At 39.5% G+C, this 18,423-nt stretch overlaps 1 protein-coding gene across 1 annotated transcript in view; it reads right to left on the reverse strand.

The window, feature by feature from the left end:
• The window catches only part of xpo4 (exportin 4), a 36,658-nt gene that overhangs the window by 6,016 nt on the left and 12,219 nt on the right, over positions 1-18,423 (reverse strand). Inside the window, exons 7-15 of the mRNA XM_079465036.1 lie at positions 15,951-16,063; positions 9,077-9,234; positions 7,016-7,190; positions 6,629-6,805; positions 6,202-6,344; positions 5,979-6,124; positions 5,530-5,707; positions 2,355-2,514; positions 2,053-2,222 (exon numbers count right to left, since the gene is read on the reverse strand). Coding sequence (XP_079321162.1) covers positions 2,053-2,222; positions 2,355-2,514; positions 5,530-5,707; positions 5,979-6,124; positions 6,202-6,344; positions 6,629-6,805; positions 7,016-7,190; positions 9,077-9,234; positions 15,951-16,063 — 1,420 coding nt within the window. The remainder of the gene's footprint in view (positions 1-2,052; positions 2,223-2,354; positions 2,515-5,529; positions 5,708-5,978; positions 6,125-6,201; positions 6,345-6,628; positions 6,806-7,015; positions 7,191-9,076; positions 9,235-15,950; positions 16,064-18,423) is intronic.

Genomic DNA, 18,423 nt, shown 5'->3' on the forward strand with positions numbered 1-18,423 from the left:
GCCCTGCCCCACAAAGACGTACTATGGGCGGGTGTAAGAGGCTTATTTAATGCAATTGATTATAAAGTTGAACGAAATCAATAGCCTGCAGAATACAAACATTTTCCCGGCTAATGTACAAAACAGCAACGATTAACGAATTGTGTTGCGCGTGTTGCATGCAGTGTGAGCCTTTACACTGTGTCTACATGGGATGCAACAGGCCGCATCCAGTGTGGACAAAATATCAACTTATAATGGGTTTCTAATGTATTTTGTCATGTCGCATCCAGTGTAATGCAGAAAACATGTTTAAACATGCGCGCCTAGAGACTCCGAACGCAAACTACTAAACTGAGTTATCTTTCACGTGGTCTTACTCCGAAACGGACAAATGAAAAAAAAATTATGTAAAAATTCCCATATTAGCAATGGTCCATGTAAAAGTAGTCCTTTTTATGAAGGTTAACAGATGGGAAAAAAACGGACGCGTCACAGTATATTAGATCTGTATAGAGGGCTCTTAAAGGGGCAGCAGTACAATAAAGATATGGGTATATAATGATCATCAAACAACAAAGGATGGGCCCAAAACACTCACTGATTTTAAAGCAAGGCTCCAGACTAACCTTTTTTACTAGGAGTACTGTGTGTAGCCCCTGACTGAATTTTTAAAGGGGTGCAAGCAGAAAATGTAGAGGCACACCTTAAATCAGCCTGCAATGCAACTATTTAAATTTTCCCCCAAAATCACTGTATTACTGACAAATACTTTGATAATGAATAGACTTATCCCTCTGAAATGAAACTGCACATTTCTGTGAGTTATGACATTACTCAATAACAGGGTCAATAGGTTTAATTCTCACATAATTCTGTGCAATTTTTTTTTTTAAATCTGCAGAATTCTGTGGAACAGTTTAAAATGCGTTCACATTTGTACAGAAATATAAATATGTGTAAATGTGTTAGAATCAGTTTACAATACTACCGGTCTATGCATTTAACTGCAGGTGACCGTGGTTTGGTTGTGCTCGTCACTTAAAATGAGGCGGAGCCTACAGAGAAGCTTTAAGTGCCAAGTAAAGAGACTGTTTAAACTCTGAAAACTCCACATATTAGTACTGAATTCATTTGAACCAACAGAAAAAGTGCATGTCATTTTGTATGAAAAAGTATATATTTTTTGTTTATAGTGTATAAGCAAAACGAAAGGGCTCATGTTAATACATCCTTATGAGGTCCTTATGTGTATTAAGGACAATTTTCATCATGTTCACAACACAATGTAAAGGTGACTTCACACTACACTTAACAAGAGCATTCGCCTGTTGTTCATGCTTGTTGTGAATAGACTGGAAATGATTCAGCGCTGTCTCTTAAACAATCAACAGAAGAATGGTGTATTCTGAACTCCTCCAGGTTAGTTTCGTTGTATGAGTCTCAAATATAAAATCGTTTGTCCTCAGGCTAAAAAAATGCATCACAGCAAACCGTAGTAATGTGCTCACGTTGTGTCTGTAAACTTGTAAAACTGTGACCGACGCGAAGAAAGCGAGAAACATCAGTCACCCAGCCGCGCAGCTCCAGACTCTCACTTTATCACACACATAGGGCTGGTGGGCTCGCAATCTACTCTAGCTTTGGCTTTACATTTAAATTGATTACATTAAGGTTTAAGATGAGATTTACAATAAATATTAATCACAGAAAAGTAATGCGATGAAAAATGTTATCCTTTCCCAGCACTAATTTTGAGCAATGTCTCAGTGGTTTTCACAGGGTAAGAATGACATGAGGGCAGATAAATGTTGAAAGAATTTTAGGTTCTCTCCTTTAATTGGTCTGAAAAAAGTAACATTTAATCACTTTCCTATGCAATGCTGTAATTCCACCAGTAGGTGGAGCACATTAAAAACATGTGGTCTTCTATCAACTAAAGTTATTAGCCCAAACCACACATAGCCTTGTGTCCCTCACAGAGCAGCTGGCCTGCACAGTTTTTGGTTAATTAGACACATATTTAGCACTCATGCTCTACTCTTGCATGCAACCTCATTCAGGCACACAAACCTCTCTCTCTTCTCCACCAGGGTCACCAGCAGTTCCACCGTGTCATTGGCCAGTTCGGGCTCCGAGCTCCACACAGACAGATTATTGATCACCTTTTCCAACAGATAACCCACAATCCACTGCGCTCCCTCAGTGTCGGCTCCAAAGGCTGTGCTGAGGGGTACACTGATCTGATGGAGATAATCAAAACACGCAGTGAAGAGAAATACAACATGTAAATAATGTCCAAGTTTCATGCCAGGAAATTCTGTTCTTTCTGAAAGGAGACTTGTTTTCAGGTGGAAACTGTATGATCAACTCACTTGGCCGTATAGTTTCTCATCTACCAACAGATATGTCTTTGCCCAGCGTCTGAGAAACCAGACTATATCTTTGCCCATCTGAGGACTGAGCAGCTCAGTTAGACTCGCTCGTGTGGCCCGAGATTCTACCTCTGATGTTCGTAGTACTGCTGATAACAACCTGTGACAGAAAGAGAAAATTCCAGGATTCTGGATGTGACATTTGCATTCAAAACTTAAAATATAAACTGTCAGAAAATATTATTATTATCAGAAAAATATCAGTCTACTTTCCTCTTTTAAAGAACATGGAGATGAACATGCCTTACGGAAGTGACAAAAAAAAAACAGCGTTTTTTGACATCTGAGATACCAGATTGTTAAAAACTTTTTAATGGTAAGGTAATTGATAATTGCTCTTTAACACTTTTGCTTGCAAGGCACGCACGTACAAAGAGAGAATCTGACAGGCATAATGGTTATTTAAATGGAGAGAGTGGATGGAACACATTTCATGGCAGTTCTACCTAACACAAGACTCAACAAAAGTCCATAATAACAAACACAATAATTCTGTCACACCTCTACTGAAAAAGAAAGAGGACACAAGAAAAGGATTACAGCAGTTTACTAGACTGGAAGACAGACATCCTACGCTGCCCACTGGGTGCTACTCGCCGAAATGTTTCACATTGTTTGCAAAGATAAAACCTCACTGACACTTCAAAGCTGTGGGGGTCGGGTGCCTGTTATTGAGAAACACAATCCTTTGGCCCACTGTCTTTCCAAATCCCCCCCACTGTCTGCTCACTTTTCCCCCACCCACCATCAATACACTGCCTCTTCAAATTCTGTGACCTCCGCTTTGCCTCCTTCCTCCCCACCCATCCAAATTCCCCATGTCTCCCTTACCCACCAACCCAGCGTCCTTTCCAATCTTTCAATACTCACCTCTATCCCATTCCAAGGTTTTGGAATAATAGGATCCATTAACCCCAAATCAGATTACTAACAGGCTTGTGCAAATAAAACCGCCGGGTCTCTAGGAGACCCTACCGTTAACAGCATAAACTGCCTCTACAAATTACTCTTTGTAGGATCATTAAAAATGCACAATTCATCACGTTCCCAGTCCGTGTTTTATTCCCATCAGATTAGAATCAGATCGAATATCTGCTTCTCCTATAATGATCCTAACATCTCGACCGCCCGCGAGCACAGAAAATGACAACATGCCGGTCAAACGAGCTTCAAATCCAATAAGAACACACAGACCCTTAAAACAATAGATGAAAATAGAAACAAAAATGAAGCATTATCTGGTTGTAAATAGCTTCTGGACACACATGACTGCGGGTTCAAGTGCTCCCCTCTGACCCTGGCTCTGAGCGGCACCTGGCGCTGGCTCTAATTGAATAATGTACAGGGAGTGGTGCTGGAGAATTAGTTGGCGCCGGGGACTGGGGCCACTTGAGGGCCGCTGTTCGCGTGGCAGGCCTAACTGGGAGCGTGCCAGGGCATTCCCCAGTGGGACAATGGACCGCCAGCACCCGGGGCAGATCAAACAGCCTGTGCTCCACCAGTCTGCCCAGCAGCATTTAAGTGAAAGACTTTAAACCGGAGGCATTGTTCCTATAGGCAGCTGAACATCACTAACCAGTTTGTAGGCTCCAGTTGAAATGGCATTTATCAGACATACAATTTTAAAGTGAACACTTACACAAATGTATTATTTTATCATTTATTTATCCTCATGTCATTCCAAACCTGTTTAAATACCTTTCTTCAACAGAACTGAAAAGAAGGTATTTTGAAAAACGCTGGTAACCAAACAGTACATTTCTCAAAATATCTTCTCTTGTGTTGCACGGGTTTTAAATGACATGAGGGTTAGTAAATGACAGAATTATTATTTTTGGATGAACTTTCCCTTTAAAGAGATAGCTAAGCTGCTAGTCTACTATTAGAGTTCGAGCTCTGGAAGTTGAAATGTTTCGGGGTCAAAATTACTGTACATCTTTTAATACATTTGAATATGCACAGTTTATGAAATTTAGTAGCATCTAGCAATGAGAAGTTTGTTCATTTAGGGCTACCGTAGAAACAATATGGCGAATCCCATGCAAGGGGGCCTGCATGTAGATACAGTAGATATAGTTCATTCGAAGGTAATAAAAACATAACACACTATTTAAGGTCTTTAAACACCTCAGAAAACCTAGTTATGTATATTATATTGCATTTCTGTCAAAGATCCTAAAAATAATTTGACACTGGACCTTTAAAACAACCTCATAGCAATGTCTGTTTTTAATCATCTAGTGACTTTGTTACTCAGTAATATTGTGTCTACACTGATGTGCATCAACAAAACGATATATTTAACATTAGAACCAAAATTATATTTGAATTGTCCATTGTTGCTGTTTTCAGTACGGTACTGAATTTTTTACTTGCACACAGTATAAACTGCACTGTACAATCTCTGTATCGCAGAATACTGGTTCACATGAATCCCAATTGTGATTAAATAATTTTGCTATTCCCACTTGACCTTCTTCACGTCAAGTAAAAAAATTCTCCTCACCATCAAGTAAATATTTGCAAAATTTTTTAAAATTTCAACAAGATGTTGAAATTGAGAGGTTTGGACTTTTGTTCACAGAAATAAATGTTTTTCTATAACACAGAGAGTAAAGTACCGAAAAAAGGTACCGTATATACCGGTACCAGCTAAAAGGTGAATGGTACCCAACCCTAGCGAGTAGTGCATTCACATTAAGATTTCTCAAAAAAGACGTGCACTTTAGGAAAGTGTGGGACTCAACGGTCGCAGTTTCGCTTACGTAGGGTGGTGCTGCTCGAGCAAAGTTCTCTTGCAGAGTGATTATGCTTCAATATGATGCTGACTGAAGTCATGCTGAGCAAAACAGATTCAAATTCCATTAAATCTACGATGATGTACAAATGTATTTTTATTGACATGCATAGAGTTGTGAGATTGACATCATTTGCCCCTCGTCTGGGAAACCGCACACACTTTCCGTTAGTATAAAACTGTTAAGTATTCCATTTGGGACAATACTACTCTACTTAAATTCATACACTATATGGTTGAGTGCATATTTTAAGTACACAATGTATAGTTATTTGGGACACATCGAGTGTCACGGTTGTATCTACTGTAAACTGATACCTGATAACTGAGTCTGTCCTGTTGCATCCTGGGATTGAGGTGGCCTTCTCTCCGGGAGAGCCGAGAAGCTGCAGTGTAGTGTTGATATCCACCTCAGTAGAGTGTTTGATGGAGTGCTCCATCACTTCTGAAGGTATCAATGGTGTCTCACCCTGAGGGTCATCAGCCAAGAGGTAGCCTGTAAAAAAAATCCAAAAACAACCCTTTAAACACCAGAACATTACCTTAAAAGTTCTTAAATGTTTTTATAGCAACTTCTATGCAAGAAAAATACATAGAAATGCAACGTCCACAGCTTTTTAAGAGTTTAAATAATGTAAAAATCTCCATCATGCAACAACTAATAAAGCAAACAGACTAAGTGTAAAACTTCCCAGAAAATCAGTTGTTCAGTTTTACTTTATTCCAATGGCCTAAAATGCTATTAGATCTCTTAAGATGACACAGACCTGACACTAATATGAGCCAATGAATGTCTTCATAAAGGTCATCTAGAACTTTCCTGTCCACTGTGCCTGGATCTGCAGAGGCCATGAGGTGCTGTTGATGTCTCTGGAGTTGTCCGTGAAGTCGTGTGACTCGGTCCTCCAACAAACTAAAGACAAACATATAAATGCTCGAAAAATGTTCATTTAGTGTTTTCTCTAAAGTTGAGTACATGAGTGTTTGTACCCTGTGAGCAGAGGTATACAGTGATCTGCAGCGATGCGCCCCAACATGCCAATACTGGCCAGCTGATCTGAGAACAGCTCTCTATCGTCTTCCTGTAACTCGTTTATTTCCTCCTCCTCATGAGAAGCGACACCATTCGCAGTCTAAAAGGGCAAATCAAGCGTATGACCAAACCAATGTGCTGGAACATATAATTGTTACACTGCCAGTGGATTCTTTGAGGGACAACTGTTTAAGACATTTCTATGGCTTCATGCTTTTCCATTGTAATTACAAGAATAGTCTTTGGAAAGCTACATTTGAGAGACGTTGAAAGAAAACGTTTTGACAATGTTAATAAATTGATTCAGCATGCTAAGCAAGATGTTTACAGCATGAGAAAATAGCGTTTGGATGTGGGAAGGCAGATGACCGAAGTCGCACTTACCAGGTTTCTGGTGCCGTCTGGTGCTGCCAGGTGACACTGGATGTAAGAGTTGAAGACCTGCACAGCTGGCTGGACGAAACAGCCACGCGGAAAGTGCTCATCCTCCTGCACCAGTGTGAGCCAGGACTCCAGCAGCTTGTCATACGCCTCCATATAAACCATGTCATCCTTATCAAGCTGGAGACACAGAAACAGATGTGAATATTTATTTGCTCATATGGCACATGCTTTATCACTTTATAACAAAATTTAACTAGCAATACGTTATTATTGTGTGAGTCATAAAGTACACGTTCAAGTATCAAGTCGTTCAAGTATTAAAGTACTTTTATGGAGCCATTCTTCTCAAAAATGAAAAATATGAAAAAGTACAAATGTAATACTCACGACTTCCTCCAGGGCTGCGCTGCGACCAAAGGAACACGTGAGAAGTGTGAGGCAGTTAATAAAAGAGGCGAAGAGCTCGTTCGGCAGCGCTGTTAGAACACTTCGAGGAAACGTGCTGATTAAGTTACTGATGATGCTTGAGATGCCCACGGCCTCAGAGTCTTCAATCTCAATCCTGCGAGTAAAGATGAAAATCGTGAGAAACAGGTGGCAGCACATGCAATCCAAACAATGGAATAAGGTAAAAAGGCAAGTAAATTCCTGAAAGGTTAATCCCACAACAAACCTCTACCGATGTCATATCTCCGACTACCAGACACACTCGAATATAAACCAAAAGTGGCACAAAATAAGGCATCTGTCCAGTATAGACCATCTTGTTTATCTTGCCAACACACCACCTGAATTCCTTGGTTCTGGAGACACAGGTTTTTTCCCCCGTACGTGTGGTGAAGTGCATTTGAGGTCTGCCTTTCCTTACGCTCCCAACTGCGACTCTAACCCGTATCAGATGGATTTAAATTGTAAGCAGAAGAGTTCAATCATGGCAGATTGGCGGACCTGCCGCATGGTTTTCCGATGATGCAACTGGAAAAATGCTCCAGGAATAGGTGATTACAGAATGGCAGAAAGACAGGGAGGGAGGAGTGGGGAAAAAGACCCCAACTCACTACGCCTACTTCTCAGATTCCAAACAGCAACGGATGACACTGTGTGTGTGTTATTTAAAGCCGCAGTAACAGCCTTGCATCTTTATAACACAGACAGAAATTCTAGTGTAATTACAAAGTAAAAACATTCATTTCATGACTATTGCCATGCCATTCAAAGGCATTTTTATCATCTGGGGCAATTTTCTAACTTTGTGTAACATTCTTGCACCAACTCCTGGTTTATTTCTGAAAATGCTATAGCCTCCGTGTCAAATACATAAATACAAAAAAAAATGTAAATTATATTTTCCTTAAAGAAAATGAAGAATGTATTAATTTGTTACACTGTATGAAGTAGGACTGTTAAAAGATCACGATTAATCGTCCAGAATAAAAGTTTGTGCTTACATAATATATGTCTGTGTACTGTCCATATTAATTCGGTATTTTTAAAAACATATACATACATGTATATATTTAAGGAAAATAGAATATAAATGTTTATATATTTAAATGATATGAGATATATATTCCCTAAATATATAAATATGTATTTGTACGTGTGCGTGTGTGTGTGTGTGCATATGCATTTATAAAAACAAAATCAACATGCGCAATACAAACATATATCATGTTTAAACAAGCATTTATTCTGGATGTGATTAATTGTTTAACAGAACAAAAAAATGCAAAGTGCAAAGTATAAATTTCTCTTAATGTTATGTGAAATATAGACGCATAGGTTGAATTCAGTCAAATCGGGACACTCTGACAATCATCTCAATGTCAAAAAGTGTCCGAAATGACCTGAATTCATCCTAACATATATGCATATGTGTATTATATTATTTAAACATTCACAAGCAGACATGACTTCTAAGCAGTTTTTCACCATGACACAAAAATCTGACACGTATGCATTTCACTAAGAGGTTAAGACTGAATTAGCAGCCCAATATTATCCATCAAAGTGACAGTTCCCCCAAAAGTGAAAATTCTGTCATCATTTACTCACCCTCGAGTTGTTCCAAATCTGTATAAATTTCTTTATTCTGATGAACACAGAGAAAGATATTTGGAAGAATGTTTGTAACAAAACAGTTCTTGACCACCATTAACTGCCATTGTAGGGAAAATTGCTTTATAACTGTCTTTGTTCTGTGTTCAACACAACAAAGATATTTTGAAGAATGTAGAAAAGCAAACTGTTCCGTGACACTTTTTACTACCATTGTCATTTTTCCTACGATGGTAGTCGATGGTGGCCAAGAACTGTTTGGTTACAAGCATTCTTCCAAAAAGAACAAAGACATTTATACAGATTTGGAACAATTTGATGGTGAGTAAATGATGACATTTTTGGATGAACTGTTCCTTTAAAGCACATAGAAGAAAGTTTCACACGCACCCATTGATCATACTGAGCAGTCTTTCCATCAGGTGGGCCAGGTAGGTCACCTGAGCGTTCTCATCAGGAAAGATGGGACCGTGCATGGAGGCCAGCTGGGCCAGGCACTGAAGAGAGTCCTGTGCCATGTCCGAATCTTCTCTGATCTTCCTGTGCACCTGAAAGAAAGAGAGAGACTGTGAATCAGGGTTCTATTTTCTGACTCATTACGCTAAAGTAAACTAATCCATAACACAACTTAATCTTTTCCAAACACACTCCAAGTAGCATTACAAACCCAGATCAACGGATACAACACCAATGGCAGTTAGCTCTTAAACAGACTTAACTATAAAATAAATATAGGCAGACAAACCACTTGATAACCTTACTAAAAATAAAGAAAAAAGAGAAATGGCTCAAATAAAGCAGTTTTTATTCATTAGCTACTACAAACAACTGTCATAACCAAACTATTCATAATAATATGTCTCTATACGTTCAATTACCACCCAACATACTGACAAAGACCAATGGAGAACCCATCAAAGAAACAATTCCCTTCAAAATGCTGATCGCAGCTCACCGACAGACTGAAATCCATCGTCCCAGGAGGCATGATATCAAACAGCAAAAAGTAAAAAACAAAGCGACTGCATTCAATTGAAATGAAGCGTGAGAGAGAAAGATAGGTGTATCCCGTGTATGCATTGCTTTGTAGTGTTAAAACCAGACAGGCCCCCTCAAAGAGTCCATGAGGAACTGCAGACTGGCCCGTGGGCAGCTGACAAAACACACAGGCTGGGGAGAGTCTCGTACAGTCTCCTTGAATCATAGAAAAAAGCCCTTTTTCATTGACATACAAAAACATACTTTCTCTCTCGCTCGCCTCCTCTCTTCTGCTCTCTCTTACACGCAGATACACAGATCTGTCTTCCATTTCTCCCTTCAGCTTGGAGAAATAATGAACCGAGGTATAGAAATATGTTGGAATACCCCTCACCTTCCTCAACGGCAAAACTACAACCCTCCAAAACACCTTGGGATCAAGGCCGTCACAGCCCAAGCCGATCAAATCACAAATGGGCTTCGGTATCGGAGTTTGCCTCGCCACGAAGCGAACGATACATGGCTGGAACGACGCAGCGGCGAAACATTTCTGAGCGGACGGGCTCTGGTCTACCAGCAGCACATGTGGTGCCACAGCAGAACAGAATGGCACTGGCTTCTTTGCTTTTGTTTCTTTCCTACATCCCTTTTCTCTCAAGCTCGCTCTTTGCCATCTGTTCGCCACACGCTCTGGCAGACACGCTACACGGTAACGGAGCGAGTCGGACGGACCCGTGGAAGACTGTGGAAGAATCTAAAGCGACATTTCCGCACCACATTCCATCTCTCACAGCCACATAGATGAACATCAGCCACCGGCTGAAATATGAATGCTAACGCACCGTGACCGCTAGAGAAGTGCACAATATCTTGAGTGTGAAATCATCCACTCAGTTGAAGAAGAGAGGGAGGGAGACAGAGAGGTGGGGTGTAAGGGGTCGATGAGAGAGAGAATTGGATAGGAAAAGAGTTGGAGAGAAGAAAAGAATAGCGCACAAGGCCAAAGCTCTGCGAGCAGCATGCTCTGTACAAACAGCTGTGTTGAAGAACATCCACGCCATGCAAACTATGCCAATCGCCTTGAGTCCGACTATAGTTAGAGTCCAACGGGGGGAGCGACAGGGGGGCCGCCTAAATCAAAACAAGACAAGGTAGCTCTCCGAAATGAGTGCACGAGAGAAAATGAAACACTGGCCTATTAATAGACAGAAGACAAAGCCTTGTGTCTGTCCGCGGGAGGATTAGAGTCTCTCCTGTGTTCTATTCTCACCGCTCATTTCTCAGGTCGCATTCGTTTGGATAAGGTTACAAAAACTGAGGTTGACAATCAATCACTTCACGGCAGAGTTATACCCAAAGGCCAGAACAATCCCTGATTGTGTTTAAACCGTAAACAAACTATGCGTTCGCTCAAAGCCGGGAATCAGATCCGTGCTTCGAAAACTAAAGCATGTGCGAGCGCGAATCTGACAAAAAACGTTAAGGTCATATGTTAGCGCAAAAGAAATGACTAGTGTATTCTTTTAGGGAAAATTACTTTTACTTGTTGCCCTGCCTTTAACTTGGGTTGACACAATAATGATATTAACGGAACAGTTCCCCCAAGAATGAAAATTCTGTCACTAGTCATCTCAAGTGGTTCCAAATCTGTATAAACTTTTGTTCTGATGAACACAGAGAAAGATATTTGGAAGAATGCTGGTAACCAAACAGTTCTTGGTCACCATTGACTACCTTAGTAGAATAAATTGCTTTATAAATGTCTTTGTTCTGTTAAACACAAAATAAGATATTCTGAAGAAACAGTTCTGGGGCACTTTTAACTACTATTGTCATTTTTCCTACTATGGTAGTCAATGGTGGCCAAAAACTGTTTGGTTACCAGCATTCTTCAAAATATCTTTCTCTGTGTTCATTAGAACAAAGACGTTTATAAAGATTTGGAAAAACTCTAGGGTGAGTAAATGAAAACAACATTTTTATTTTTGGGTGAACTGTCTCTTTAATTTCTAACCTTTAATTTCTGAGAATAACAGAAACTTTTAACAGAACTCATTTTCTTCATGAAGCAGTTTTTTCTTTTGATTTTTATGTTGAAATTGTTGGCTTGATGTACCTATTTATATCTAGGGAAAAGTCGTGATTTCGTTTTTTTTAAGACGAAGGTTGTAATAACAAGCTTTAAACCACAAACAAAAACACCCTGCACTTGGTTTGGTTGTTAGGAAAATGTTAGCGTTGCCACAGCTTTATTAGGTGTGAAGAGAATAGGAGAGATTTATTTCAGGTTACACATCATTTTCTTTCTGCTGCCTGTTTCCAAACTTCTGCGAAACAAAGCTAGCTTTCCCTTCAGAGCAGCTCTCTTTTTGGACCACCTGGAGATGAACTGGAGGCTGTTAACAGGGGCTCTGAATCCAGGGGTCGGAGTCTAATCCTACAGCTCATCTCTAATCACCTCTGACCCTGACAGCGCGTGTCTGGACATCCCCTTGCCTGTTCAGGGCACAGCTGAGAAGTGAGGACCAACAGCTGCTGGACCAACACGTGCACACACAGTACTGACAGGCCGACACAGACATTCACCTACCCGTTCAATAACTCACTCTTAGACACACATCCCCCTGAGGCGGGCGAAGAAAAACAACCACCACACCACACACAGCTACTATGAGGCTTGTAAAGACATACAGAAGGTGTGACCGCTGACTATTCTTCAAGCCTTTAACAAAACATTGACCTAGCCACCCACCCACTACAACTGCCACTAAATGCAACATAACTTTTAAGACTAAAGGTTTAGATACAACTGGTTTTGTTTCTTAAGATCTTAAAAATTATTAAAAAGCTTATTCACAAACAAATAAAGTTGATTTTCAATCATAAGTTTGGCTTGTGCCAATTATTAAAAAAACTAATTGAGGAAATCTAAATTTACAAGTTTACCAAATTGTTAAATGTACTTTAGGAGTTTTCAGTAGGTTGTGCCATTGCACAATTTATTTGATCTAATTCAAATGTATTTAATGTAAATCATTTGTATTGATTATTTTTATATCTTTATAAAAGATATTAAATATTTTATAAATCAGTTTTTTTTAATTCACTTGAATCTAACGGTAAAAAGACGTTATATACCAAATTAATGAGTAATTTAGGTTAAATTATTATGATGTCAACATTAGCCAATATCATCGTGATCAAGCTGCCATAATTCAAAATGTATTTCGTACTAAAGGCAAACCTAGTATTGCATAATCTTGGTGACTAACATTAACCTTATTTGTTTTTCACAATTTAGAAGAAAATGAGAAAAAATAAGTAGTTATGTCCAAACTTCTGACTGCATATACAGTCAAACCAAAAATAGTTTAGACACAGATATAAAACAATTTTACTTGTGGGTGCAGGACACTGTAGTTCATTTATGCAAGTAAGGATAGCAAAATAAAGTAAAATGTGACGACATTTACCCAAACATTACACAGTTTTATTAAAATTTTCTAAACTATAGCGAATAAACTGTGATAATGTGAGAAATGTTGAAGGTGAATACATTTTGGTTCGACTGTAACTATGATCTTAGAAAATCTGTCTGTCAGGCAGTATGGTAACAACAAATAAGTTCAAACCATCTTGAATTTGAACAGCCCTTGACCTCCAGGTCAACAGACCGACCCTTGTTAAAGACGGGACAGCCGTTTGTCGCAGTTTAAAGATCACAGCCCTATTTCTGAATAGGCGTGAATGATGGGGCAGCAAACTGCCATCTTGTAGACTCCATTACTGATGAGAAGAGTGGAGGAAACTAACATCTAATCTGGCTTTAGCAACCACCCAAGACTGCTGGAAAGTAGAGCATTATTTGGCAGGAGACGGCGTCTGCGTTACTCATGGTAAGTTGACAGAATTGTTCCACACTTCACAACCGAGCATGTGCTGTGCTTGCAGACGTTACTGCATGTGGTTCTTTCAGACACAATGACCCATTAAATTAAACAGCCTATGACTATAAAACACGAGTGTCAGGCTTATTTTACTCCGAGGGCCGAACTGGACAAAACATCAAAACAAGTTATTTATTTGTTAGACCCTGGTGTACGCATGCAAACCGCATGTACATTGCGTGATATCCTGGGCCTTATAAAACCAACATTGGGCTGCTTTTCATATTCAATATTTCATTCAGACCATTGGATTACATGTGCATAATAATAGATAAAAATGTAACTATATCAAAATCTCACGGTGCAATAATTCCTCGGTATAATGGCTGCAGTACAATATTTACAGCAGTATTTCAAAAGACAACCAAAGACTTGGAAAAAAAGAGCTTTAAGTGTTTAATAAACAATTATTGAACATTGCAATGATTTTCAAATTACCCATGTCATATCCTGTCTTTTCCTTATCCCCCATCCAGCAGTGTAGTCGAGGGTATACGCAGGTATACGGCATATACCCACTTTATCAGTCAGCATTGCGTATACCCACTGATGTAGTGCAGGGCATGCATGGGTATACGGCGTGTATACACTCAGTAATTTTTCCATGGTGTATCATAAAAGTCGTGAATAACGGGACAAACTGAATGAACTGCTGCCAATATTGTAGAAAATGGCTATAACTGAACCCAGATCTGATCCACCTCAGCGTTCTACAAGCGCTCAATAACCTAATTGAGAGCCATCAAATGAAGGAAGGCGGGAGCTGCTTCTGACAGAAGTCCAGCTCGAGGTCAGATTAACTGTGAAAGAGCGCAACGCAAGTAGCTACATTTTTTATCATAGAAATGTCAGGGGTAGTTCACGTTGCGTCTAAAACGTGTGCAAAACACTGGCTGCATTGCGTTTTTCCTCTTTCCACAGCTCTGGGAAGTTTGCGCGCCCGTGGTGTCGTTTACTGTGGGTGCTCTTGACCCGCATCAACGTGGTAAATGACCGAATGTAAAATCCAGTCATGTATACTACAAAACCTTGAAAGCACTTACACGTTTCAGGTAATGTCAGTGTAACGAGACAAAAACATGACCAGACCTTCACTAGTTCATGCTAAAGCGCAGGGCTTAACTCAAGGTGAGTTTAGGTAGTGGTTAAAAGAGCTATAATGTTTGCAAATATTTCAAATGCATAACTTAAAAAAAAAATCTGTTTCTATATTCTATTAATGTTAACCGTTTTAAATAAAAAAACAAGTATCTGCAACTTTTGTAATTTGATATCTGTTATTACTCAAAGTTCACTCAAAAACGAGTGATAACCGAATGTCCAGTTATGTCATTTCAAACCCAAATGCTCTTTCATATTTTCGAATACCAAACTTCAGAATGTGAAAACTGGGTGGGAATTTTATCCTTAGCTGGGCCGCTTAAAAAATAGGGGCATCATTTAACATTATACCTACTTCTCCAGGCACCACTACACCTCTGCTCTTATCATAACTGCTGCTTTGAGGTATGAGATAGGTCAAGTGACTTAAAACTCCTTATTATAAAATAAAAGAAACTGCACCAGCTTGACAGAGGTAATATCTTTTATATTGTTTAACATTCCCTGTTAAAGCCCCGGAAGACCTATAATTTCACGTCATGTGATCACGATAATATTGAGACAATCTTGCTATTGTGATACCATGAAATTGATAATATTGCTACATCTCCAATAACAATACAACAATATTGACAAGAAAACATCTTTCAGCCTTGGGTGGATAACGTTCACTTTAAGGTTGTGTTTTAAATGTTTTAAAGTGATAGTTCATCCAAAAATAAAACTAAAATCTTGTCATTCCAAATCTGAAGGACTTTTTTCTTCTGCAGAACAAAAAGAAGCTATTTTGAAGAATGTTGTTAACCGGCACCCATTCACTTGCGTTGGTTTTGTGTCAATATAATAGATGTGAATGGGTGTTAGGTTACCAACTTTCTTCAAAATATCATCTGTGTGTTCTGTGGAAGAAAAATGTCTTCAAACAGGTCTGAAATTACAAGAGGGTCTCAGTATCTGAAATTTTACATTTTTTATCTGTTCTTTGTAAATATTGATTTCATGTGTTATTAGAAAGGGGGAAAACCTTTAATAAACAATTATTTGAGAGAAGACAGGCAAACAAGAGTTAAAAAAGGATGCCAAGACTAAGGTACTGAATGTGCAATGACAATTCAACAAACCACAGTATTTTAACAATTTAAAGGTAGAAAAAGAGATAGATAAAAAAACATGCAAGTTCAAATGTAGTATTGGTGGAAGAAAAGGAAAAATAAGGCATTTTTCAAAATGGTACTCACAGTGAAGAAAAGGTCCATGACTCTGTGGTCTAGCAGGGTTTCCCTCCAGGACTCGGTTGGCTTGAGCATGACATTCTGAGTCGCTTCAAACATGGCAATGTAGTGCCTTCCCAGTGAAACCTCAGTTAAGGGCAACAGCAGTAAGACAATCTGTCACTTCTCTCTGTTAGTCTATCTCTGGCAGTTCCTCCTGGTTTGCACCAAGAACAGTGTGGAAATTTGCTGCAGTGAACTCCCAGTGCACAGCAGCAGTGTGCTTTCTCCAATGCTTCTCTTTCTGTGCGTTTTCTCCTGTGATACAGTTACTAGAGCTCAATCGTGCTGTACCCTCCCACTAAATGTTTACCTCAAAATCTCCCCCGTCCATGTGGACCACTGGGAAAAGAGATGGAGAGAGGAAAAAAGAAATCCAGAGAGAGAGCGAGAGAGAGACTCCCACAGGAATGTCTGATCAAAGCCAGTTACCGGCAAAGGCCACGCATTCCTCTGGGCTGAACCCACAGTCACTCCCAGCTGACAAATGCAAGCTCCCTCTATCTAGACACACACACCAAATTTACAGCATCTGCCCACGTCCAAAGTACTATAGATGGGTCCCAGAGGACACGAAGTCGTTTAGTTCATCTAGATTTTTTATTATATAGTTATAAGTGTTTATGTTAATAGATACTTTCAGCATTTGAACTGGTTTGATGACAGCACTGCCATCACACTTTGCATCTGAGAAATGTAACAAGAAATGTTTAAACAAGATCACATTTCAGGATAAAATTGGTCTATTTTGAGAAAGCATTCCAGGAACCCTATTCCTTTCTACATTTGTTTCTCAGTCCAACAACCACACTACAAAAAAAATCGGATCACCGTCTGGTGAACCTAAACAGGCCACATTATAAAGGGATTCCTTAAGGGGAAAGTTCAACCCCCCAAAAACAAATGATTTCATTATTTACTGACCCTCTTGTCTTTCTAAACGGCAGAAAACAAATAAAATAGTTTAAAGAATCAATCAACATTGACTGCAATTGATTTCCATTGTATGGACACAAAAGAAGATATTTTGAGGAATGTCGCCTCGGTTTTTGCTCCACAGAAGAGTCTCATACAGGTTTTAAACAACAAGAGTTGACATAAGTTTACCCCTTTTTAGGACTGACTGGTCATCCAGACAAATACCTAGCTTTGCATATTTTGACACCTTAATTTACAAGTCACTAATCTTACACCACACAAAGTTTTGGCAACCAACTAATGAAATAACAACACAGACACTGAACACAAAGGATTTGTGTATGTGTAGAAGAGAGTGTGACTCCATCCGACGCAGCCCTGTGACTTTACAACCTCTTAAAAATAGCAAATGGCCAGCAGAACTCTGAGTGACCTGAGGAGAGAACAAGCCTCAAGGGACAACAGTTTGGCCACCAGCTTTACACGGTGTACTACCAGAGCAAAAGCGACAGCATTTCAGCGACAAGCAGCTTGTCGCACTGAATGTTAAAATGCTGTGCTGCAGATGAACACCAACGCGTGCTGAAGGTCGAGCCGGTCATGTAATGTCACTTGGAGTTATTGTTGGAAAAGTGTGCGAGTGTATGAGGAAGAGGGAGGGTGACAAAAGATGAGCGACTGAAACCCAATCCGGGCTTACTCACAAACGCACATGAGTCGTTTCCACCAGCCCCCAAACCAGCTGCTGAAGACACAAAACACATGACAACTTCAACATACCTGATTCTATAGGCCTTTCAGACACAAGGCACAGAAACAGAAGAGCTGAATTACAAAATTAGACCTTAAATGGAACCATAGTTGAGCATTTGTTGTGAACATAAATTCATGTGATAAACAAATTCAAATAAAAACGTATTTATTCTCCCTTATGTCATTCAAAACATGTATGTCTTTCTTCTGTTGATAACAAAAGACGATATTTTGAGAAATGTCTCAATGGTTTGATGTCCATACAATGAAACTCAAATGGGGCCAATGTTGTTTGGTTACCCACATTCTTCAAAATATATATTTTTTGTGTTCTGCAGAAGAAAGTCATACAGGTTTGGTATGAAATTTTCGGGTGGACGATCCCTTTAAATTGCATTATATAAATGCAAATTGACTTACATTTCCTACCCAATTAACCGTAGTGTTAGTTCTCTTGTGTCAGTTTCCACACATCATTTGGTTCGCATAGGGTGTTGTTCAGTTGAAGCTGAATGAGAGCTGAAGATTATATTGCATGTTTATGTTTAGCAGCATCCAGTGAACATAATGATTATGAGTGCTGAGAGCCACGCGGTGCCAGACAGCAGAGTCGAGTTCCAAGACTATTAGAAGCTTGAGTGTCACATCCAGCCTCTTAAGATTCCCTCACAGCCCCAGGAATGTCCCCCTCCCTATCGGCACAAGGATAGCAGCCTTAAAAACCTCTCCTCACGTACATGTGTGTTGAAGATAAAGGGTGGCACGCAGT

The sequence above is a fragment of the Barbatula barbatula genome (assembly GCF_947034865.1).
Source record: "Barbatula barbatula genome assembly, chromosome: 9".
NCBI classification, from domain to species: Eukaryota; Metazoa; Chordata; class Actinopteri; order Cypriniformes; family Nemacheilidae; genus Barbatula; species Barbatula barbatula.